The following is a 24,062-nucleotide window of genomic DNA, read 5'->3' as shown; positions in this document are numbered from 1 at the left end:
AATTACGAAAGCACCGCTTTAAGTTTTATTTTTCTTGCAATTTTACTCCTTTTGTGTACATTCTTTTTTTTTTTTTTTTTTTTTTTTTGGGTGAAGTTTTCATATTTAACTTGGGATATTTTGATGTAAATATGATCAATCAAAATTAAACTATAATTGGCATTGGTAAACTTTCATGTCTTAGAATTTACATGCGAAATTTTGAAAAAATTGTATGCAAAAAGGGTGAATTTGCCCAAAAAATCAAATCCAAGAGGGAACTTTCTATAGTTCTTAAAATTACAAGGACACATCTATAAAACTTGCAAAATAAATGGCATGTTGATATGATTTCCCCAAATCAGTACATAGGGACGTACGTGTACACATTAAATTTACGTGCCTTAATCTACAATTAAAAGTTGAAATATAAATGATGGAGAAAGTTATATCATATATATATATATATATATATATATATATATATAATATGGTGAAGTCACAAATTTTTATTTATTTATTTTTTTGCTGAAGGATGAAGTGACATCTTTTTTTTTTTTTTTGGCTGAAAGAATGAAGTGACATCTTGTATCCGGTATGATTTTTGTTTTAAGATGAAAAGATATTCTTACCGACTTGAAATTTTTTATTAGAGTGACTCATGAGAAAGTTTTAGTAGAAGTCTTTCATAAAGTTTTTTTTTTTTTTTTTTTTTTTTTGGGGGTGGATCATTTATGCACGGTCTTTCAATCATATGTGTAAATAGATTACAAATCGAATCAATTTTACTTAACCTAATTTTACAAAGTTAAAATATCTTATAACGTTATGATTTTTTGACAAGATTATTATTGGATATATAGATATTAATTAAGCCCAAAAAAAAAAAATTTGAAACTAATGAGAAAGGAAAAGACAAAGACACGCATTCAATTGTTTAAGGTTCAACTTCGGGTGTCTTTATGCGCAACAAACAAGGGGTGGAGAGGTTGTTTCTTTTACAAGTAGATAGGAATATACAATTAGACAAAGGGGCTGGGTAGCTTAATTAGGCTGCTTTTGCAACCTCAAAAAGGCATGCTTTTGGGAGGAATTTTTCCATCTCTACTCCAATAAATATTTCATTCATGGCAGAGCGGAAGCAAATTAGTTAGCCCATGTCAAGCATCAGGCCAATCTTACAACACATGATAATCATGCTTGAGTGCTGATAAAGTATGAATACCTTTAACATGAAGTTGATCATAAGAAAGAAACATACAATTTCAATTTCTATAGAAGTTTATTTTTTGATCATTCAATGGATTAGTTTCTCGAAAGAAAGATAATTAAAATGAGAAGCAACGTATATATTTTGTTTTTTTCCCACTAAAATTTGTAAGAATTTTAGGCTCTCTTATTATTTCTTTCTTTTGTGGACTTCAGAATCTAAACATAAAGAAAAGTACTCAGTTGTTTTAACAACCATATTTATGGTTTGTCATGTTTTTGACAGCTTCTTATAAAAGAAAATGCTAACTTAATTTGTTTTGAAACTAAATGTATCATTATCGTCAGAAAAGATTTCTATTTGTTAGATTGTATGATTAGGATTCTCCTAATTACGTATATAGTTTATCATTAGTTTATATGTAATCATCAACTCAAAAAGACCAAAAAAAAAAAAAAAAAAAAAACAACAATTAGTTTCTAACAGAGAAACATGGTGAAGAATATCAGCTATTTTTATTAACTTTTTAGTAAGCCAGGGCCTTTGCGTTTTCGCATTTTTCAACTTTAAATTGTTAATTGGCTTTTTACAAAATCATTACTATTTAAACCCAGAAAAGAAAAGAAAAAAAATAAAAAAGAATAATATAAGATGAGAAAAGAAACAAATTTCCTTATCTTTTTGTCCTTCACAAGAAATTTCAACCCTTAAGGTAGGTACTATAATATATCATGTATAAGGCATATATTTTAACAGATACTGAACAAATTGGTTTTCATCTATTTCTGCATGATTATAACATTAATTCCTAACAAGTGTAAAGTAATTAATTTTCTTCATACAAGCCATTCCCTTTTAGAATTTTATATTCCTGAAAGAATATTCTTCTGCTAGGCTTGCCGTTATTTATATATTTTTAATCCTTTTTCTTTAGATATTCTTTTGCTAGACTTACCTTTATTTATTTATTTTTAATCCGTTTTCTTTAGCTTTAGCCACCAAATCAATAATTCATTTATCAAATTCAGGCACACTCCAAGATCACAAAAATCAGAGAGATGACAATCAGTACTTGAACAGCTAATCTCCCCCCAATACTTAGGCTTTAAACACAGTGAACTTGGGAGCTTTTATATCATTCAAGACAACTACTAGAAAGATCCATATAAATGAATTAGACGGAAATTGCATCAAGCATATAAATCAGAAACCTATACTCCAATCAGTCCAACGCATATAAACAAGCAAATTACGGAATAAGGAAAACTGTTGATCACATTATCTAAGACCTATATGCTATTAATTTCATTCTTTCCACTTCTTTACATTTGTTGTCATTTTCTGAATACCATGTAAAGTTTTCCCCATTATCTAACTCCCATATACAAAAGACTTACTCTAGCAAAATGATGAACAAAGTAGTAGTGTCATATTCAGGACAGAGACCAGAAGCTCTAGCTTCTTTTTAAATCCATTTATCTCTAATCCTACTTAGTATACTTCAAACCAACCAGTGACAACCAAACAACTAATCTCTAACCCTCTACACAAGTATGCAACAAGCAAGTTAACCAGCATAAAAAAAAAAAAAAAACAACTATAAAGAAATTCCAATTTTTCCAGTTGAAGAACTGCAATACCTTTGAGCGATATAACTGTATGCGCTGTCAAACCATTGTATGGTGTACTATCATTCCTTTGACTGATATTGTTGCACTTGTATGTCCTGTCTAAGCAAGCAGCAGTGGAACTCGGACCATTATATGGACTGGTAAAGTTGGGTGCCACCAGCTCCATGTGACAGAGAAACCTATTTTGGACATGTATGCCTTCTGTAGAATCAATGGGGTGGAGGTTGAGCATGGAGGTCAGAGGGAACAAGAAATCCAGGAGTGCTGGCGACCATGACTTGCAAACATATAGCCCACAACAAAAGCCAGTTGCCGCCATATGACAACCTCTCCATTATGCTCACCAACATTTCATGGTCCATTTTGTCCCTCCTTTCACAACTACAATTTCTTCCACTTTTTGAATCTTCTTATCCTCCTTCACAACTACCTTCATGACAACAACTCTATAAGGAAAAATGTCTACGGGATTCCTCGAGTTCAACTTCATTATCAACAAACTGTTTGGACCCCAAAAACAAAATAAGGAATCAATCTTCATCAGAAAATATAATATATCATAAAAAGAATAAAAAAAGGGTTAAAATTCAGATCATAAAGAGGAGAACAATTGTGCTTTCCTTTCCTCTCATGGAGGGAAATATACTGTCTCAATCAAATGAACCCAATATTTTCTAAAACTTGAACAGATTGAATGATATAAAATTTACATCCTTTCCAAAGTTTTCGTTTTTCTAGTCCTTAATTAGAGAACGATGATTATGATACTCATGATGGTAACCCTACACAGTAATTAGAATTTTATAAGCAAATAAATAGAAGAAAGTATTCACATTCCCCTTTAGCAAGCGAGCTAGCATGAACCAAAGACATGGCCACTAGGAATTCTAATAAAAATAAAATTTTATAGAAGAAAACATAAATGAGGCTAACTAATGATTTATAAGTTCGTTTAAAGGTGTAAAACAAAACAAAACAAAACTAAAAAAACAAAAAAAACAAAAACAAAAACAAATACAAAAACAAAAACAAAAACAAAAACAGAAAAAAAAAAAAGAAAAAAAAAAGCAAAAAAGAAAAAAGGGAGATTGCCAAAATCTCTACCTGTAAGCTGCCTATTATAAAGGTTGAATGCCAAAAGGGGAAACATTGCAGAAGAATTACAAAACCTACTTTAAAGAACTTGGAAAAATCCCCCAAAAATCCCAAAACAAAATATTAACTATATGAATAGATGAGATAGAGAGAGATGGAAAAATAAATATAACGGAGGAAATGGCGCCGGTGAGAGTAGGAGGGTCGGAAAAAGATGTTGGCCGGCGGCTGCACGGAGGAAATGCCGTTGGATGGTGGCCTTCGCCGCTGGGGGCTACTGTGAGAGTGTGTGAGACAACAAGCCATGACAAGTAATTTATAGTCAGAGGTTAAAAAAGTGTGTTACTTGTTTTTTTTATATAAATAAAAAAACATAATAAAAAGAAAGTCAAAGCGGATTCGAACCGTAATTTAAGAAACCGGATTCGACCCGGTTCCTTTCACCGACCCATTATACTATTTACAAAGCCAAGTTCCCACCGCATTCTTGTCTCTTTACTCTCTTTCTTTCTCTCTGGTCGGGACGATTCGAAAAGCGCTTTCTTTCAGAAGGTAAAGAAAAAAAAAAAAAAAAAAAAAAAACCTAATTCGTATTTGAACCATCATTATGTTTTTTTTTTCCTATTAATTTTTATTATCAATTGTCTTATGTATAATGGGAGGTTTTGTTACAACTTTTTTCGGCAAATTAAATTCGAATCGTTTTTAGGGTTTCTTTTTTATTATTATTATTTATTATTTCACCCTTTATTAGGATCGCATTCACGAATTATTATGTTGTTCTGAAGGTCCGGAAAAATTGGAAGCTTTAAATCTTCATCCCTGAATTTTTGTTCGTCAGTATAAAAAAAATTGCCCAATCATTTAGGTTAATTACTATTATGATGTTTTTAAAACTTGGATTTGGATTTGAATTCTTCATTGCTTGTATGTTGTATATGCATCTGGTGCGTATAATTTGGTATTTTTATTTTGTTTCTTGGCATTCAAATGTAGAGTAACGGTTTTTTGGCCTGCTATTTGTGAAAAACCTTGATTATTGTTTTGAAAAATGTACGCAAATTAGTATTTCTTTATGGAGTCCTCAATCTGATGCATGGATAATTCCACGTATGCAGCGGGCTGTAGCTCGTTGATAGTTGAGGATTCTGAACTTTTTGTTTTGATAGCTCTGGTTCATAGTTAAGTTTGTGTCTTAATGTATTCTGTTGGGTCTAACAGGTATTGCAATAATAGCAAGCAGAAATGACAACTGCAGCTCGACCCACATGGGCACCTGCAAAAGGTGGTAATGAACAAGGTGGTACTCGGATTTTTGGTCCTTCACAAAAATACTCGTCCAGGGACCTTGCCGCTCACACTACTCTAAAGCCCAGGTATATTCACTTTACCAACAAGAATGTTTGTCCCTCTAGTTTTGTGTTTGTTGTACTTGTTTTTGTCCCATGAAGTGTTGTATTCCATTATTCTGAAAGGAGAGATTGCAGAGTCTTATAACAATTCTTTTGAGTGTTCCGTTTCATCTTTTGTAAAAAAGGGTTGATTTTCATAATCTGTTTTGTATATACTAACTGCTGGTAAATAAGTTAAGAGATTGCGGAGTCTTATAACAATTCTTTTGAGCGTTTCATGTCATCTTTTGAGAAAGGGTTGATCTTCATAATCTGTTTTTGTATATACTAACTGCAGATAAATAAGTCGGGGTAAAGCCATATATATAAACAAGTTATGCTATTGCTAGCTATGTATATGTCTCAGAAGTATTTCAGCAATAGTTTTGTTCATAAGGAATGATATGAAAACTACCGTTTCAATATTTGTTCATATGCTGACCTCTCTCCCTCTTTTCTTACCCATATGTCTTATCTGTCCATACGTTCAATGTTTTAACTTTTTTCTGTATTGTTTTATGCACATAATAGAAAAGAAGGGCAGGACACCCAAGATGAATTGCAAAAGAGGAACCTCCGGGATGAGTTGGAAGAGCGTGAACGAAGACATTTCTCATCAAAGGATAAGTCTTATAATGGTTAAAATGTTTACCAACCTCATCTTGCAAATCCTTTGTTCCTTCTATTATCTTTTATTCTTTGGTTTGTTTGCCAAAAAGTTTGATTTATATTTTTTGACTTGTATATCTTACAGATGATAGAGATCGTAGGAAGGGAAGCCATCTTCTGTTGGAAGGTTAGTTTTGTAAAATCCTAGGTTTTACATTTTAATTATGTGGCCTATAAGTTTGCTTGTTCAGTGACTTCACTTATTTTAATAGGGGCTAAGAGGGACACTGAAGACCGAATTGTGCCACGTAGTGTAGATGCTGATGACTCTGATGTGGAAGTCAAAAGTGATGATGAGAGGTACTATTCCTTACCCATATATGTGAATCACATAAGCTTTACGATCAATTATCTAGTTTTATGTTATGCTTTGCTGTTTGGAGAACTTACAATGAATTATCTAGTTTTATGTTATGCTTTGCTGTCTGGAGAAATTCCAGTGTATTGGAAGGCATGTTTTTATGGATTTAAGTTGAGTCCATAATCCTACTTGCAAGTTTGCTAATTGTGCTGGACTATCTTAGTTTTTCTGTTCCCCAGTTGAGCTCATGATGTCTGTAAGTCTTTTCTCTAGATGTCCAGGAGCTGAACGGGCAAAGTGCATAATGTTTCTAAGTTCACAATCTTTATTTGGTTGTTATCTTAGTGCATTTTAGTTTTGATGACTTGATGTTGTTGTATGCTTGTACATGTGCATTTTTTCAGCTGAGAGGGAGGTTGTTTTTTTGGGGTTGGGATTTGTTTAATTATGTCACGCCTTTGTTTATATTGATAACAGTAATATGAATAAGCGATTCTTTCAGAATGGTAGTCTAGAACTAGAAGCCTGGATTTATGTTATTAAATTGGTGGTTATATTATGTTTCTTGAGCTTATGTGATTCTATGACTCATCATTGTTTTAGTAGTAGTGGTGACATTACATTTTGGATTTGTATTTATGTGCTTGAACAACTTCTATTTGTGTTAGTGATGATGATGATGACGACGATGATGAGGACGATACAGAAGCTCTGTTGGCTGAGCTTGAACAGATAAAGAAGGAAAGGGCAGAGGAAAAGCTGCGGAAGGTGAGTTTCATCTCAAGGGATCTTTCTCTTATCTTCTGATATGTCACTGTGTGGTTAAACTATTAAGATTTCTTTAAGCTTATGCTTGTGAAGCCCATTGATTAAGTATATTATTTCAATGTCTTAATAAGGCATCACTGATCATAGTTCTTTGATTGGGAAAACGACGACCATTTTTCTGAAATGTGCAATTGGACCAATATTTATGTGCTCCAGCCTCCAAATGATGGATACTGTAGTTTGAGTTTGCATCGAAATGCACTGTTTGTAAATGATTATGGTTCCCTAATTACAAAATATGTGTTTTATGCTTCAATAGGAACGGCAACAGCGTGAGGAAGAGCTGAAAGCCAAGGAAGCAGAGCTTATCCGAGGAAATCCACTGCTTAACAATGCAACATCCTTTAACGTGAAAAGAAGGTTTGTTGGTGACTCATCATTCAATCTCTTAGCAAACTTTAGGGTTCCTATTGGGTTCCTGTCCTCATATAATTCTTTTATATGTTCTTTTTTTTTTGGATTGGTCTTGGCAAACTTTAGGGTTCCTATTGGGTTCCTGTCCTAAGATAATTCTTTTGTATGCTCTTTTTTTTTTTTTTTTTTTTTTTTTTGGATTAGATGGGATGATGACGTGGTCTTCAAAAATCAGGCTCGTGGTGAAACCAAGACTCCTAAGCGCTTCATTAATGACACCATCAGGAATGACTTCCACAGAAAATTCTTGCAGAAATATATGAAATAAGAACATTATCAAGTTAATGAAACTTGTGCCTCTGAATTGTTGTACTTAACGAAATTAGAAATGAGTGTACTGGACCTGAATTTTGCCTATAAGTCAGACAATTTGGTTTACCAAAGAAGTTGAATCTTGATGTTAAAATTTATCGCCTGTAAAAAAAAGATTTGTACGAACTGGTGATCTGAGTGGACATGATTTGACTGGTATTACTGCGTTTAAAATTATCTTGCTTGAACAGCTTGTATGCTCAAGTAGTCTTTCTGAAAAAATGTTAAAACCAGAAAATTGAAACACAAATAACTTTTTATATAACTATCTTTACACGCTCCAACATGAAGACAAATTCATACAAGTATGGAAAATGTACAATGTTCATTTCATACTTACCGGCAAAAACCGCAACGTTACAACAACTCAATTTAATCTCACAGAGGGATATAATGATACATTTAGTTTTACAGATGAAGGGCCAGAAAATAAATAGGGAAAAATGACACCTACTTGCGGTACCTAAATGATATAAATTAACATGGACCGAAATGAATGAACGCATTATCTGTGTAAAGAAAATCAGTGGAAACGGATTGCCAAAGAATATGTGCTTGCACTTACATCGAAGCTACAAGCAAATAAATGGAAACCTTGCAGAGGAAGAGACACAAACTTAGCTTTACTCTTCCTTTTCTTTCGTTTCCCCAAGAACAAATTCCGCATATAGATCCTTGAGAGCAATCACAACTGTAGTTATGAGGGGCCCCATTATTGCACCCTAGAGGATAATAACAAACAAAGAACCATTTATCAGTATACTTTTCATGACAATTAACTAAACATGATAAATTATCAAACGAAATTTAACTAGAATTGGCCGTTCAATGATCAAGAAAAGCACATGTCATAGAAGAGGTCAGTGATGGAGATCAGAAAGCATCAATACATGAGAGATTGTTTATGCGCTTAGAACTCGGTCATAATCAACATGCATATTAATGCTCCATTATGCTCAGTTGGTGCATATTTATCACAGAACAAGTACAACACCTAAAAATTCATTCAGAAAACAACTCGAGGATTGTTCCACAGGAAGTGCAAGAAATAAAAATAGGTATCATAGAAAGATTAGGAATCTACCTCCAGCGCCGATGGGAACAAAGTCATTCCACCAATGATGCTAAGACCTGTAAGATACTCACTATGACCAGGAATATCCTCCTGGATTTCAGATGCACCATAACCCAAAAGCACAGGATGAATAATGGTCAAGATGATGGCCAGCATGTATTTACCTTCCAGCACTAGTTGCAGAGCAGCTGGAATTGTTGCAAACAAAGGTGGAAATATTGGTAACAACGAGCTGAGTATAGCAAGAACAGTGGACATGTACAAGAAATGTATATTGAATAATCTGAATAAAAGCCAAGTGAGACATCCCTGAAAAAATGCAATCTCAGCTGTAGCCAAGAGGACACCGGAAATAGCTTTATCTAGAACTTCAACGCATCTAACCCTTGTTGGCTTGGAGATTGGAAGCATAGACATCACTTGTTCAGTCACTCCACCAGACTCCGAAGTAATAAGATAATACAAAACCCAAAAGAATATCATCGACTGAGAAACAAAATTGAAAACCTCAGCTGCCCCATCGATGATGGAATTTCCAATGGAGAACATTAGTTTCGCACTGCCTCCTAGAATAGATGTACTACTAGCCAAGACACGTTGAGATATATCCTTCCCGTGAACAGCAAACTCTTTTGCCTTTTCAACTAAATCCTTCCTTCTGATTATTAATTCTCTGACAATAGCATCAATCTCAGTATAAATCTGTCCCCATTCCCTATTACTGATCCGATTCCTTAAACTCAAAAACTTCTCTGTGTATGGTGATGGGGTCATCAAGGCAGTGGAAGGTCCTGAAGAGTTAACCTGTCGTTTTATTACAAAATGCTTAATCCCAGTAACAATTTCCGTTACATTATACTGCATTGCCAAACTATCTACCTGGTCCAATACAGTCTCATAAAATTTGGCAGTGTAGCTATCTACAATTCCAGGCAAATCATTCTCATCCATCCACTTCTTAACACCAATTTTCTCTGCATAATTGCTTTCTTCCACATGTAATTTCAACGAAATGACAGCGTCTTTCCCTTCAACTCCAATCTTGTATGAGAAAAATATAACACCAACCAAAAACCCCAGAATCATACCAACAATCAGTCCAATAGCCACGATGGTTTTCAGTCTTTTCAATATTCCTCTAGTGAAAAATGCACTAACCGGACTTCTCGGAAAGCTACTACTCCGAAATGAAGACACTGTTGACATGGTGGAGTCAACACTCTTGGCACTGAACACAAAGCCTAAACCAAGAAGTGCTAAAGACCCAATACCACCAATATGTTCATAGGCAAATATGAATACCCAAAATGATACCAACCACCGTAGCAGCTTTGAGAATTCGCTCCGGTGCCGCCTCGGAAATTCGGATTTGGGCTTCCGGCAAAGAACCCGGACACAAACTTCACGAATCTCAACAAGGGTACCAACAAAAACCCGAAATATAGCCACAGGGACTGCGAGCACGGTCTCAGTGAGCCCCAGTCTCAAGGGCTCAGACCAAAAAGCCTCAAGGGTTTGTTGAATGCCTCTAAGAGGAATCGAACAAAGGACAGCCCACTGAATGGGTCTAAGATACTCCTCTAAAAGTTTGAAAACACCATAAAGTACAAAAATTGTAAAGGCAACGCCAGCATGAGCCATGGCTATGTAGAGTGCGAGCCGTACCTGGGGATCGCTGGAAAGAGTTGTTTTTTTATCTGGGTCGGATTTCGGTGGCCGGCCATCCACTTCCGGCGGCGGCGAGCTCGACGGAGGGGTTGGGGATGGTTTTCGTATAGATGCTGACCGAAACATGTCCTGCCACGCTGGGCTTGAGGAAGAGGATTTGGAGCTAGGATCACCGTACGGTACTAGCTCCATTCACAGAAAGAGAAGACGAAGAAGAAGAAGTCGAAGAAATTTGACGCCAATCCCAGTCTGACACAAGAGAGTCTGAAGTTTGAATCTGCTGGATGCTGAACTGGACACAGAGGGAATGAAAGAGAAACTGCGGACAAACAACGTCAGAGAGAGAGAGAGAGGGGAAAGTCAAGAAATGGGAGTGGATTGGATAATTTTATAAAGTTTGGGCCTTTGAGCCTCTGCCGAGGTTTTTATTTTTTGTCAGAAAGAACTGCTTTTGACCATAAAAATATAAAATCACCCTTCCTTATTTTATTCTTTTCTTCATTTATTCACCATTTATTTATTTATGATTATTGTTTTGTGTAAAATGACCAAACTGTCCATGACCTTTTTCACCACTTGAAGAAATCACTACTTTGTCGCTTGCATGTTTGCCCCCTCAAATTCTCCCCGCAAAAAAAATAATAATAATAAAAATAAAAATCTTATATTGACCCTTTTATAAAGTGTAATCGTGTAAATATCATGTTAATTTGATTTATATATATATGTTTTAATCACCGTTTTATTCATGTAGCTCTCTAACAACCATCTGTTTGATAATTTCAATAGTAAATGGAAAATGTTTAATTAGAAACATTTAATTAGCAAATTAACTAATAACGTAGAATTGAGAATTTTTTTGGATTGTAAGATCAGTAAACCCAAGATATAGAAACCAACCCACAAAAGAAATAAAGATTCTAATATGCAAAACTTCGATTGTTAAGAGTAATATTATGTCATAAGACGTAACTTTTCACCAATATCACAAGTGATTGGCGGACTTTGATAAGCTAACTAATGGAATTTTGCAATGTCATTTTTGGGAACTTTAAGGACTTCTAACAAAAATAGAAACATTTTTTCAGTTGATAACTAACTTAACTACCAAACGAATATGTAATTTTGCTCACTGAAATGATGACATGGACAAACGTGTCATCGTTTTAGTTCTTTCAACACAGTTGCAAGGCTATACAAATGTTAAAGAACATGTCTGCGTTAATTAAACATTATGCTCACTTAATAGGTTAAAGAACGTAGGATTATTATTTTTGGTGACCATCTTAATTTTATCCCCTCGAACTCTTAATTAATAGTGGTAGTAGTTGGATTAGATTAAGTTATTATTATTATTATTATTATTATTTTGTTTTACTTCTATTCACAATTTTTAGTTATTTACTATAGAAAGCATAAACATGAAAGCGCATAGGGGGTGACAAACGAATAAATCAATTGTTGTAAGAGGCTTATTGAAAATTAGTTTTACATTCAAAAACAACCATTTGGATCAAATTCCACGATGAAATCACTTGTTCTGATTCAAAACGGTATTGAATTGCCATTAATCACAAAGTTCATTTCCACAGCTTAGAAAGAAGATCAGCTTTTTAAGCCCTTCTTGTCCAAATCTCCACCCTAAAACCTATGGAATTGAGGAGCTTTTCCTGAATGGTTGAAAACCTTTTTCAGCTTACTATAAAATATATATCCATGGGATATGAACTGTATATATATGTATACATGTGTGTATATATATACTCAGATATTGCTTATGTTTATTCTTCTTCGAAGGCAAAAATAAGCACACAAGCGGTAACCAAGAGCCATGACAAGCAGGATCCAAACTTCTTTCATGCCTCCATTCAAGCTGACAGTGTCAAAGGAGGGAGAACTCTGAAGAGGTCTGCAACCTCCTCTGCTTTCACATTCATATAATTGATCTCCTGAATATTGCACTTTCAGGAGAAGTCTGAAGCTGTAGTACATGAAGGATAAGTACTTCAACCACTGCATAAATTTCGGTATGTGCTGCAGCCACCAAAAACCAAAACCAAAACATTTTTTTGTCAGCTCCATACGAATTATATTCCGAATCCTTCTTTCATGATATTCCTATTTTTTCAATGTTCAATATGGACTATGGATTCATAAAGCAAGGTTTTGAAAAGCCTCATCGGAAAAAAAAAAAAAAGAAAAAAAAAAGGGACAAGTAATGATTTTGATTACTTATTTTTCTGTTTTTGCAAGTTACAAATATATTTTTTTCTGTTTCCAATTCGGCTGGTATTATTTAGAACTTAAAGAAAAAGGGTACGCATAATTAGCTTGAAAGAATAAACAAAGACAAATTAGAGTACCTGCACATAATAACCTCCAGTAAGAAGAAACAGCATTAGCACCAGAGAGGCAACCATCCCAGCTCTTTTTATACTCAAAACTGCAGCTCCAAATAGTTCCCCAGCTCCCTAATTTCCAAAAGAAATTCATTTTTCTTTAACAGTTAAAAATAAATAAATAAATAAATAAAATAAAATAAAAAGAAGCAATAATAACGTTGTTGATTTGTATGAACTTACTTGGCTTGTCACAGCCACCAGTAGTATGGCGAATAATGTGAGGAAGAAACAAGGGATTGTTCTCTTGAAGCCAGCCATGAAGTACAATATGATCATGAAAAATGTGGGATAGAAAACATGTGCTATCATGTCACATAGGGTGCTGCATACATAGTATACACTCAGTCTGTACATGTCTGCTTTCCTTTCTTTCACCAAATATACCTTTTCAAATGGAAAGACATACACTGCTCCAAAGATTGATGAGGAAGTCCAAAAAATGCAAATGTAGAACATCAAACCAACCTGCATTTTCAATAGAATGACCGTTCAGCTTACTAACTTGATTCATGGAAGTTGATATACTAACTGATGTTCGTTTCTTCTTATTTGTTATAGCCATGAAAAACTTACTTGGTCTCTAAGTTGTGCCTCGGTGTCCGTCTTGGATTTCCACCAAAGGAGGCCTAACAAGACTGCAACACCAAGTGCTTGAACTAGTCTTAGCTTATCGAAATAATCCCTGCACCTTTCTCTGAATGTTCTCTTAGACAATATCATAAACTGTTCCCACCAACTCATTGTCCAATCCTTCTTAACTTGAATAGCCAACTGAAGATGTTCTGGGGTCTTTGCTGTTCGGTGATTCTCTTCTTTTTCTTTTGGCTCCAGCAGAGTTTTGAATTTGAGTTGTAGATACTAGTAATAAAATGAAAACGGATGTTCTGATAAGGGAAACAATAAAAGAAAATATAGAACATGTTAAATTCTAAGGGGTTCTTACTTTGATTACGGCCTTCTCAAAGTCAGGACTCTGTCTAGGTACCAAGAAATCTTCGGGGACGCTAATGTCATTAACTTGTCCAGTGGCCAAATCAAGCAAGAACTCTGCAGGGTTCATGGGAATTTCTGGGATGAATCTCAATGATGAAAAATAATCCATGGACTCTCTAGCCTTCCCGTAGTACACAGGGTAGCCTTCTGATATTAGCAAAAGTTTGTCAAACATGTGAAACATCCGGCTTGATGGCTGGTGGATGGTTGTGATTATGGTCCTTCCTGCCTGTAGACCATCAAATGTCTAAATTTTCAGAAGGGGCATTTTTTTTCACAAATTCAGCCAAGAAAGAGGAAAGAAAAAGAACTGATATAGATACCTTGGCAAGTCCTTGAAGAACCATAAGAAGTCTATTTGCAGATGTAGAATCAAGGCCTGAGGTTGGCTCATCGAGCAACAATAATGAAGGGTCAACAAGAATTTCGTAACCTATACTGGTTCTTTTTCTTTCTCCTCCTGATATTCCTTTGATAAATCCTCCTCCAATTCTTGTGTGACGACATCTAGTTGTATGAGATATCACATAGAGAATGAGCTCAATGACTTTATTTTAAAGGAAATTTTGAGTCAAAGAGTCAAATTAGACTCTTAATAATAGTATCTGGCTATAAACCCAAGAATATGTACCTTTCAAGGCCTAGCTCCTTCACAACCATCTCCACTCTTTCATATTTATGTTGCCTGGTCATGTGACTGGGAAGCCTTAAAAATGCAGAAAATACTAATGTTTCTTCCACAGTTAACTGTGGAAATAGCAAATCATCTTGTGTGACAAATCCAATCCTGCCATGTTAAAAAAGAAGGAAAGAAACATAAATATTTTATGCCATGTACAACAAAGAGAAGCTCTTGCAGTGTTGGTTTTTACCTTCTCTTAAGAGCTGGATTATATGGTATGTCATTATAAGTTATCTTCCCTTTAACATTGTCAAGCAATCTTCCTCCAATCACCTTCAACAAGGTTGTTTTCCCACTGCCAGAAGGACCCATCAATGCGAGAATTTCACCAGGACCAACACTTCCTGTTATCCCCTTCAAAATATGCTTGTAATTATCTTGATCCATGTTCAGCTGTGAGGCTACCTTCGATACCACTGCTTTCACCGGGTTAGAGGAAGCCTTGCTGTTTCTTACTTTAAACTCCACATCCTCAAACTGCATTTACAAAGATAAGCACAGAATATGACATGACATACTATGTACATTGTATTTCAATATTGGAAGAGCTTGACATAAACTCCTATCAGTAGCTGAGAAAAAAAGAAGGATTCAAAGAGAAGTTTCTACCTTGAGGTAGACCGGAAGAGGGCGATCCTTGTTGGTTTTAGAGCTCTCATCTTCTATATCGATCTCGGAGTATCTATTTCTAAGATAAGCTTGAGACATGAACTCTATGTTGTGACCAAAGCCATTGCTCCCTGCAATCTGCATAGAACCAATTGTTGGGGGTGACAATGACATGTCCTCAATCTCATCCTCCCTCTTGGTTTCCATGTTCTTTGAAAAAGCACCCAAAAATCAGGTAGAAAGCTCAATAACTATTTGAAAAGGGGTGAACCAACAGTATCAAACCAAAATTTTGCCTATATATCGAGGCAGGGTGTTTTTTGGTACGCCACATGCTTTCCATGCCTTGTTTTTATAGAACTAGGGGGGAGAAAAAATAGATATGATTTTTGTAAGTTCTCACACACACCCTTGAAGCTTTCCTCATAAACACACCAAGTACATGACTAGCAAACTAGGAATTAGCTTTTGTGGTTTTTTTCATCTTTGCTGGCTTACCCATTTTTGTATTCTTAGACCTAAATGGGAATCCACTAATTGGATAGTCTCATTTAATCAAGTGCAATAATAACAAGACTTTTTTCTTCTTTGTTGGCTCAAAGTAATAGAGTTGAAATCCATATGAAAGGAATGATTTACTTTAATAATGCTACGAGTTACCAAATTTTTAAATGCACAATGATGTTGTAGCATACTAATGGTTGTACTAGATTTAATCATTTTTGTACATAGCTGCTTTTAAATTTTAAGCCACTAATATGTTGTCACATTTAATATCTTTCATATCCGAATTATGAGTAATTTATCTATAATCTTTGATCGATTGAGGGGGAAAAAAAAAAAAAAAAAGAAGGGAAAAACTATTATCTTTGAAGAATTTAGTACAACGTTAAAATGGATTTAGCAGAGCAGTCCATTAGTTAAATGAGGATACCAAACAGGTCATTAAGTACTAAAGACGCCGTATTTGATAGGATCAAAACCCCATAACGGCATCTAAGGGGACAACCAGACCAACCTACTGATTTCTCCAATGGCTTCTCTCTGAGCACAAGCATAGAAAACTCAGAGAACCAGACAAACCAAGTTGGTAAATTTCCACTTTGATCGGATTTAAATTACGAGCAAAAAAGAAGAAAATAGAAAAGAACCCCAGAAAAATTGAAAATAAAATAAAATAAATAACAACCCATGGAAGAGTCCCAGGAAATACTGCTCAAGTCCCTCGAAAACTCCGGGGTTTGTGTTCCAAACAACGTTTTCTCAATCCCGGAACTGAAGCCCACCACCTTGGTCTCGATCTGTGGTCAGGCCCTCAACCTAATCGACGACACTGTTTCGTTTCCCACCTCCCTGCCTGACTCCTCAGTGGCCGAACAGGTCAAGATCTGTACGGACATCGCTGCTCGGATAAAGAATCTGGGTTACCTCGGCGACATGAGTTTCCACCAGGTGCGTTTTACTGTTAAAAAGAAAAATTATTGAGTTTTTCAAATTTTGAGTTTTGGTTAACTGGGTCGGTGTTTGGTTGCCGTGAAAAAGCTGGAAATCAATTAAAGGAATAATTTTTAATGCGATTTTACTGACGAACGAAGCTTCGTTGAGTTATATATTAGAGCTTCGAAATTTTACTATTTGAATATTAATCTACTGGCCCCAAGCTGATACAGATTATGATATTTTACATTCCATAGCAACTTTGCCATGCATCATTTTTATAACAGTGTCTACATATTAGTTAACGAAAATAAACAAAATTTTCATGCTGCAAATTCGAATGTTCTATTATTATTTTATGGCATTGTATATGCAATACGTATAGCATTGCTCTTTTATTATCAGTATGACATTGCTCTTTTTCTGCTGGCAGAGGAAATTTAGAATCTTTGTTGTGAATGAATATGTGTTGTTTTTTTATTCCTCTGCTTCTTATTTTCTTAATGTTTCCATGTCTGCCCCCTTTATTTCTTCTGATTGTGATTATTGTTATTCTTATTCTGAAATTATGCTTAGAAACAGATTATATGTCTTGCTTAGGGCAGTTATTATATCCATCTGAAGAGGACTTGTTGTGAATGAATATGTTCTATTATTATTTTATGGCATTGTATGTGTAATACGTATAGCATTGCTCTTTTATTATCAGTATGACATTGCTCTTTTTCTGCTGGCAGAGGAAATTTAGAATCTTTGTTGTGAATGAATTTATGTTGTTTTTTTATTCCTCTGCTTCTTATTTGCTTACTGTTGCCATGTCTGCCCCCTTTATTTCTTCTGATTGTGATTATTGTTATTCTTATTCTGAAATTATGCTTAGAAACAGATTATATGTCTTGCTTACGGCAGTTGTTATATCCATCTGAAGAGGACTTGTATAAGTTGGTAAGATTCTTGGTGGAGAGGCTTTCTGAGTCATCTGAAGGTGGAAGACTTGCTGATGTAAATGATGTCATTGGTAGAAGGAAAGCCAAAGGAGATAAATCTGAGAGACATTGGGAGGAATCGACAAGAAAGCTTGATGAAAATGGAGCAGATATTGATATACAGAAAATTGGAGGCAACTTGGATGATCTTAGGCTGATATCTGAAGTGATGGATTCCCTGAATTCTGAGACAGGGCATGCCTTTGTCAGCAAGCCTTGTGATGTTAATATTATTCCACAGGAAAAGGATGAAATGACTGTTGATGATGAATCAAGATCTAGCACACGAGAATTCAACAATGGCAGACAGACTAACGTATTAAGTTTGAAGGATTCTATTGCAGAACCTCTTGTTGCTGGACAAGATGCACCCAGAGGTGAAGAAACTGCAGTTCAGGGAGATGATAAAGATCCATTGGTGTTTGAAAAGAAAGTAGCTTCTTCTGGAGAGCAGTCTTCTAAGGTATGTTTACCAGACAAAAATATGAATTTTGGTAAATTGGAGTTGAAATGGACAATGTTGTCCACATGAACTAGTTTCTTGGTACTATAAGAATGTGGTGCTAAAAAGACAAATCAGAATTTTAGTTTAAATAGATACTGAAGGTCCAAAGAGCCCCATAAAAGAAAATTATTTCTCTTTTTAGATGAAAGACAGAGATATTATGATACTGATTTTATTGCTTGATGCTTGTTCTTTTAACTAGATAAGAAATGAGACTCAAACTCAATGTCAAGAGAAAGTGTTCTTGGAAGAGGTGATTGCGAAGGCTTCTGACTTGCACCATCTTGAGGAAGAGTTAGAAATGTTAAAAGCAGCAGCAGAAATGGCATTTAATAACCAGCATCCTGTTGACTTTTACCTTGAGCAACTCAAAGAGAAAGTAGATACTAGAAAACATCACCTTGTGGAATTAAAGTCACAGTGGTATGGGGCATAACTGTTAAGTTTTCTTGAAAATTTAGTCATAATTACTTAGCATGAGTGTAACATGAGAAAATCTAAAGTATGCATGTGAACTCTTTTACAGGGAAGTTCTCAAAAAGCCCTTGGAAGAGAAAAAGGAAGGTCTGCAGCAGATTCTGTATGCAAATGTTCCACAGGGTCAGGAAAAGCTTCAAAAGCTGAGAGAACTTGAGCTAGAAAAGCAATCCTTCTTATCTGACATTGAAAAGAGGTAGGCAAGTTTTGGGCCATAAAATAGAATATATATGCATATGCTGAAACTTTTGCAGATGATATGCTGTTCTTTCTTAAGTAAGGGTTGCGATTCCATTTTATTACATTTTCAGCGGAATGGGTCACTGTAGAAATTACAATTTTGTTTTAAGCTTTTCAGGAGTATATAGGCATGAATGTAACTTCTGACTAAAATTTGGTGAGGCTAAACATTTAGAGTATGCGTACACTCCATTGACATGGACTCTTTCATTCTAGAGGGATGAACCAGGGCATAAGTCAGAAGAGGTCGTGGTGATTGTACCTTGGGACTTTTGAGTTTGTTATATTATAATACAGAACGATTCATAATAAGAAGCAAAAACATGATGAAACTTTATTGCTTTTTTTGGGTTTCTATCACAAGGTTCTTTAAGCAATGAGCTCTTGTTGGATAATTACTGTGGTTTTTTACCATGCTTCAGGGAGGATGAACTGTCTAAACTTTCAACAGATCTAGAGAAGCAGCCAAAAGTGGCATCAAGAAAATCCTATATTGAGCGGATAAAGGAGATCACAAAAAACAGTCGAAAACAAGATGCTGACATTGAGCGGATCTTAAAGGATACCAGGGAACTTCAGTTAGAGAGTAACTCCATTCAAGAACGTCTTCACAGAACCTATGCTGTTGTGGATGAGATGGTGTTCAGGTACAATCTCATCATTTCAACTCCGCTTGCCTATAAATTGTTTGTGTCCTTAAAATCAGATATTGATCATGATGCACTTTTCATTCTTTTCGTGAACTGCAGTCACAACTTTTTCTTTTTTTGGGGTCGAACATAAAGAACTAGAGTTTGCTTTACTAAAGAAGTATGTGTTATCTGCAGGGAAGCTAAGAAAGACACAGTAGGAAAACAGGCTTACAGGCTGCTCACAAGCATCCATGAGAGCTTTGAACAAATTTCTGAGAAGATCATGGCAACTGATAGAATACGACGAGAGGTGGCTCAACGTGAAAAGAAGCTAGCAGCCATAGCCTCACGAAGCCTAAATATAGACAAGCTGCAAGCTGATCTTGATGTCATTAAGAGGGAAAATGAGCACCTTGAGAAAAGCCTCCGGGATAAGTGAATCAGGAAACTGGTTGTAACTAGAAATCAATTCTTTAAGTTGCCAATGTACATTATTTTGGTTCCAATTATTTTTTCAAATTCAAAGTTATACAGGGTTAATTTACTCAAATTGTACTCGTTTAGCAAGAGGTTAAACCACGGGAAACAACATGAGCTTGTCCTAGTATGTTGTGCGGTTATAAAGAGAATTTTCGAGCTTGATAAAAAGGGTCATTAAAAACCAGGTTTGTTTTTGGCTTTGGATTGATTGTTTCTGCTAGAGATTGCAAGGTTTCCTTCAACTACGTGCTCTCATGAAATGCAACATCAATTGGTTACCATCCTATGAATTTATATATTTATTTATTTTTATTTTTTCAAAATCCCTACAAATTTAACCATTCTCTTTAAGACCTAGTGTTGTCTGAGATTCCACAGGAAATATTTGGTAACCATTGTACAGGAATTTAAATTAAACATTCTGGCTATTTCACACTTGAAATCTTTGTTTTGGATTTTGTTTAAGCCTCCCTGAAATTAAACGGCTGACATTTATCAAAATACACATATTAACTATAAAATAGTAAACATTAATAAACAAATAACAAATTTATTTTTTTTTTTTTTCGTAATTCTTATCATTCTACTGAAAAATATCCATGTATCGGTCGGTACTGAGAAGTAAATTAATCAGAGTAAATCTTGTATTTTGTCCCCAAAAAAAAAAAAGTAGTGGTGTTTTCTTTTTCCCCTTTTTTGGGGTCTAGGATATTTTATGGAAGCTGGTATGATTTAATGATTGTGGTCTGACATAATATTAGATTAAGCCAAAATCTTTTCGGAAAAGTAGGGTACAGGAAAATCTAATAATTCTGATTAGACAAACTGAACAAGTAGGAGAGGAATGAGAAAACCCAAAAGCCGATTACCTGCTTCATAATCACAACCGAAAACCTATTTCATAGTTTTCAGTTTTCGAACTTTGAGACCCTCTCTCTCTCTCTCTCTCTCTCTCTCTCTCTTTGTCCTATTCTTTTCTGTTATCTAGGCGTTTACAGTTTCACGAGTCACGACCAATATAATAAACGAAAGAAAGAAAAGATGAGCGCGAGTAGTTCCACTATAATTTCAATCAGAGAGGCTCGACAGAAGCGCCTAAAAAAGAAAGCTAATCTTGCTGGCATTGTCACCGAGTTCAGCTTTCCCAGAAAGAGTGCTGGCACTGGTAAAAGAAAAAAACCCACTTGTCTTTTTGGGTTTTTCTTTTTTGCTGTTTTTGTTTTTCTTGATTTTGAGTATTGGGTATTGTTATTTTATCGCTTTGCTTTTCTCTTTTTGGTTTTTTTATTTTTGAATACCTGTGTTTCGTAGACTACGTTTCAATACTGAAAATTGTGGATGAATCTGAAATGCACGAGGAGTTATCAGTTCATATGTTCTCTGACAGAATTGAGGACCTTCCGCTGGTTCAGTCGTATAAGGACTTCATTATTCTGTACCATGTCATGGTATTTGCTTATTTGCCTTACTTAATTTGCCAACTTATTTACTCTTATTTTACTTTTGAAGATAAGTTTTTCCCTCTTTGTTGCAACTTTTCAAATGGAATACTTATCCATGTTTTTGAAAAAGAGATGAAAAAAGTCCACCCTTTCGTTAAAAAATTCTTACTGTTTTCTTAATATTTCCATATTTTGTTGTATGATTGTTCATTTTGCTTATCCTATTTGCAGATTAAGGAGTATGAGAATAGGCCATGTGCAATTTGTAATAAACAGTACTCATCGTATGCTCTGTTCGATGTCAATTCAAATACACCAAATTATACCCCATATCAAGCTTCTCGTGGATTTGTTCTTCTAGAACAGGACACCGGTTACGTTCCACGTATGTGGCAAGTTTCCCGCTACCATGATATGGGTGCAGGTCTAAGCGTACTTATCTTTGACTTTGTTTTTTATTTTTCGGTCAATGTTCTTACATCAATTTTGTGATCTATTTGGCTTTAATATCGCATTGCTTTAACAGAGAGCAATACTGAGTTGAAGCTTCTATCTTTATGTTTTCTAGGAAACAGTGAATATATTGTTTCGATGAAAAATCTCGCAGCTAATCAACATTTTGATCTTATATGTAAGGTGAGTGTATCATTGTCAGTTGGTAATAACTTTGGAGTTTAAGTGTTGATTTGGAATACTAAACTTGTGTTTTCACCATTCCTATTAGGTTCTGCATGTCCAAGAAGCTTCGAGGAATAGATGGATGTTCTTTGTTTGGGATGGAAATGATGCCCCTCCATTAAGCTTGGACACAAAGTAACTAGAATATATATGGTTTTAGGAGTTTTTTATGGAATCTAAAATGCATTTATATAACTTCTATACATTGATGCTGCATAATTTTTTTGTATTTTTCTTTTCAATCTTGTGTTTTAAGAAGACATGGGTTTTAAGTTGATAGGTACAGGAAAGTTGGTATGACTGGCAGTGTTTATACAAAATTTGCCTTTGTATATGTAGATATAAGGATTCAGAAATTCCGTTGGGAATAGAACCTGTTCCTCTTGCTAGGCACATCATTTGTCAATTTCCTTGTGTTGGAACTGTCTTAAGGGTGACTGTTGATCAAGGGCTTAAAGATATTGGTTTACACTTCAAAGGCATTGGTAAATGGGTTAAGTTTCGTAACATTAGATGTGAAGAGCATTCTGGACTGTGGCACGGCCTATTTCTTCCATCTTCTAGAATTAGGTTTCTTTCTGAAAATGATGACAGTGTCTTACAATGTAAGAGGTAAAAAGAAAGGCCTTTTTTATTACAAAGGAATTGATTAATATATTTATTCCTTTGCTTTTAATGTGGTTGCATATTAATCATATATCAGGACAATTGATGAGCGTGAAACAATGGAAGAAGGTTTTTTGCCTACATGGAGTACTCCTCTTCCCAACTTAACTGGTAACCAATGCATAATGTTTGAGTATATTTAACAAATTTGTCTACATTTGAGCATTTCACTATTTCCTTTACTATTAAATATTTATGTACATCCATGGCTAATTTGTCTTCAAATTCTGTTTTTTAGTGGTAGACTATCCTAGTCTTCCGACTTCAACATTGATGGATTTCCTTACTAATTCGGAGGAGGTCTGACATGCAGTTCCAGTAAAACTTTGAATCAATTTGATTCTGATTATGCATTTGATTTGTCTGCTAAAAGTTGCTAGAATATTTTTTTAATCGAGGCTAAAGATTTCAATATAAAGTACAAAGATGACAACTTCCAAAGCAATGAAGTGACGATGTTTCCTTTCTTATTTAAATTTCAAATTAAATGGATTTATCCATTCTCTTCTAGATATGCTATTTACAATTTTATCTTTTAGTTTGTCTAAATCTCTGTGTATATTTAATAGGTGGCTATTGCTGGTAGATGTATTGTTCGAGTGGTAGCAATATGTCCATCAGTGAGAGAGATTTGTCAGCTAGTTGGGTCTACTGAACAGAAGATCAGACTGACTCTAGAGGATCCGACAGCAAGAATACATGCACATTTATGTGGTCGTGAATTGGTATTTGCTCAAATAATTTTCTTTCACTTAAAACATCAACCTAGATTGACAATTGCAAAGATACTAAGCTCTCTAAGCTGAAAACTTCCCTTTTGGATTTTATCATTTCCTTTGACTCAAATTCAATGTTGAAACTTCTGCAGACAAGGTTTTCCACATGTTGTTTGTCGTTGGATGTTCTAGCGAGCAAGATGAATGAATTGCTTGGAGTGCCTGCAAATTGTGAAGAAGAAGATAATGCTGCTAGGAAACCACCATGGATAGAGTGTTGTTTAAAGATGACTTCTTCACGAGAATTTTTCTTCTGTGGAACACGATTAGTGGTACAGTAATATGTATCTTTCCATAAGTATAGATATCAGGAGCACCTTTAAAAGATCCAAGAAAGTGTCATAATCATAGGGCTGTACAGCATCTTTGTATATATCTAATATGTTTTGTGTCTTTCATGTACATTGCCAAGGCAAAAGAAGAATATATTCATTTTTATTTCCTCCTGAGGCTTGATGCCTTAAAGAGGTGTACAGTTTCTGTG

At 35.0% G+C, this 24,062-nt stretch overlaps 5 protein-coding genes and 1 long non-coding RNA gene across 12 annotated transcripts; 3 read left to right on the top strand and 3 right to left on the bottom strand.

Moving 5' to 3' along the window:
• Positions 1-703: 703 nt before the first annotated feature.
• LOC107416255 (uncharacterized) lies at positions 704-4,233 on the bottom strand. Its single transcript, XR_001581282.4, has 2 exons — positions 3,925-4,233; positions 704-3,320 (listed from the first exon to the last, which is right to left on the bottom strand). It is a non-coding gene; the product is annotated as an uncharacterized LOC107416255 (long non-coding RNA).
• Positions 4,234-4,322: 89 nt separating this feature from the next.
• On the top strand, positions 4,323-7,989 carry LOC107416386 (uncharacterized). Its single transcript, XM_016024879.4, has 8 exons — positions 4,323-4,467; positions 5,137-5,291; positions 5,838-5,944; positions 6,061-6,102; positions 6,188-6,275; positions 6,945-7,044; positions 7,364-7,464; positions 7,663-7,989. The coding sequence occupies exons 2-8, from the start codon at positions 5,161-5,163 to the stop codon at positions 7,784-7,786; spliced, it is 693 nt and encodes a 230-aa protein (XP_015880365.1). The 5' UTR covers positions 4,323-4,467; positions 5,137-5,160; the 3' UTR covers positions 7,787-7,989.
• Positions 7,990-8,136: 147 nt separating this feature from the next.
• On the bottom strand, positions 8,137-10,993 carry LOC107416379 (uncharacterized). Its single transcript, XM_016024868.4, has 2 exons — positions 8,915-10,993; positions 8,137-8,552 (listed from the first exon to the last, which is right to left on the bottom strand). The coding sequence occupies exons 1-2, from the start codon at positions 10,763-10,765 to the stop codon at positions 8,454-8,456; spliced, it is 1,950 nt and encodes a 649-aa protein (XP_015880354.3). The 5' UTR covers positions 10,766-10,993; the 3' UTR covers positions 8,137-8,453.
• A 1,255-nt stretch (positions 10,994-12,248) lies between these two features.
• LOC107416341 (ABC transporter G family member 26) lies at positions 12,249-16,015 on the bottom strand. The gene is made up of 9 exons (XM_016024833.4): positions 15,260-16,015; positions 14,841-15,127; positions 14,600-14,755; positions 14,292-14,475; positions 13,919-14,197; positions 13,549-13,833; positions 13,156-13,440; positions 12,937-13,044; positions 12,249-12,607 (listed from the first exon to the last, which is right to left on the bottom strand). The coding sequence occupies exons 1-9, from the start codon at positions 15,464-15,466 to the stop codon at positions 12,338-12,340; spliced, it is 2,061 nt and encodes a 686-aa protein (XP_015880319.3). The 5' UTR covers positions 15,467-16,015; the 3' UTR covers positions 12,249-12,337.
• Positions 16,016-16,229: 214 nt separating this feature from the next.
• On the top strand, positions 16,230-20,200 carry LOC107416178 (uncharacterized). Of its 3 annotated transcripts, none has more exons than XM_016024640.4 (6): positions 16,230-16,711; positions 17,606-18,145; positions 18,390-18,610; positions 18,714-18,860; positions 19,327-19,551; positions 19,732-20,200. In XM_016024640.4, the coding sequence occupies exons 1-6, from the start codon at positions 16,451-16,453 to the stop codon at positions 19,973-19,975; spliced, it is 1,638 nt and encodes a 545-aa protein (XP_015880126.2). In that variant the 5' UTR covers positions 16,230-16,450; the 3' UTR covers positions 19,976-20,200. The 3 variants fall into 3 exon arrangements, with proteins under 3 accessions (XP_015880126.2, XP_015880134.2, XP_048334105.2); XM_016024648.4 differs by having other exon boundaries at positions 16,573-16,711; positions 17,583-18,145; XM_048478148.2 differs by having other exon boundaries at positions 16,599-16,711; positions 17,577-18,145.
• A 508-nt stretch (positions 20,201-20,708) lies between these two features.
• On the top strand, positions 20,709-24,020 carry LOC107416233 (protection of telomeres protein 1b). Of its 5 annotated transcripts, none has more exons than XM_016024715.4 (10): positions 20,715-21,181; positions 21,328-21,464; positions 21,690-21,843; positions 22,027-22,094; positions 22,183-22,271; positions 22,476-22,748; positions 22,840-22,913; positions 23,041-23,102; positions 23,372-23,527; positions 23,671-24,020. In XM_016024715.4, exons 1-10 carry the CDS (start codon positions 21,058-21,060, stop codon positions 23,857-23,859), a joined length of 1,326 nt encoding a protein of 441 aa, XP_015880201.3. In that variant the 5' UTR covers positions 20,715-21,057; the 3' UTR covers positions 23,860-24,020. The 5 variants fall into 5 exon arrangements, with proteins under 5 accessions (XP_060669817.1, XP_015880201.3, XP_015880193.3 ...); XM_016024707.4 differs by having other exon boundaries at positions 20,717-21,181; positions 21,690-21,882; XM_016024723.4 differs by having other exon boundaries at positions 21,041-21,181; positions 21,404-21,464; positions 21,690-21,882.
• Positions 24,021-24,062: the final 42 nt, after the last annotated feature.

This window comes from Ziziphus jujuba, chromosome 1, assembly GCF_031755915.1.
Source record: "Ziziphus jujuba cultivar Dongzao chromosome 1, ASM3175591v1".
NCBI lineage: Eukaryota > Viridiplantae > Streptophyta > Magnoliopsida > Rosales > Rhamnaceae > Ziziphus > Ziziphus jujuba.
Note: the sequence above shows the minus strand (reverse complement) of the source record. Positions and strands in the feature narration are given on the sequence as shown.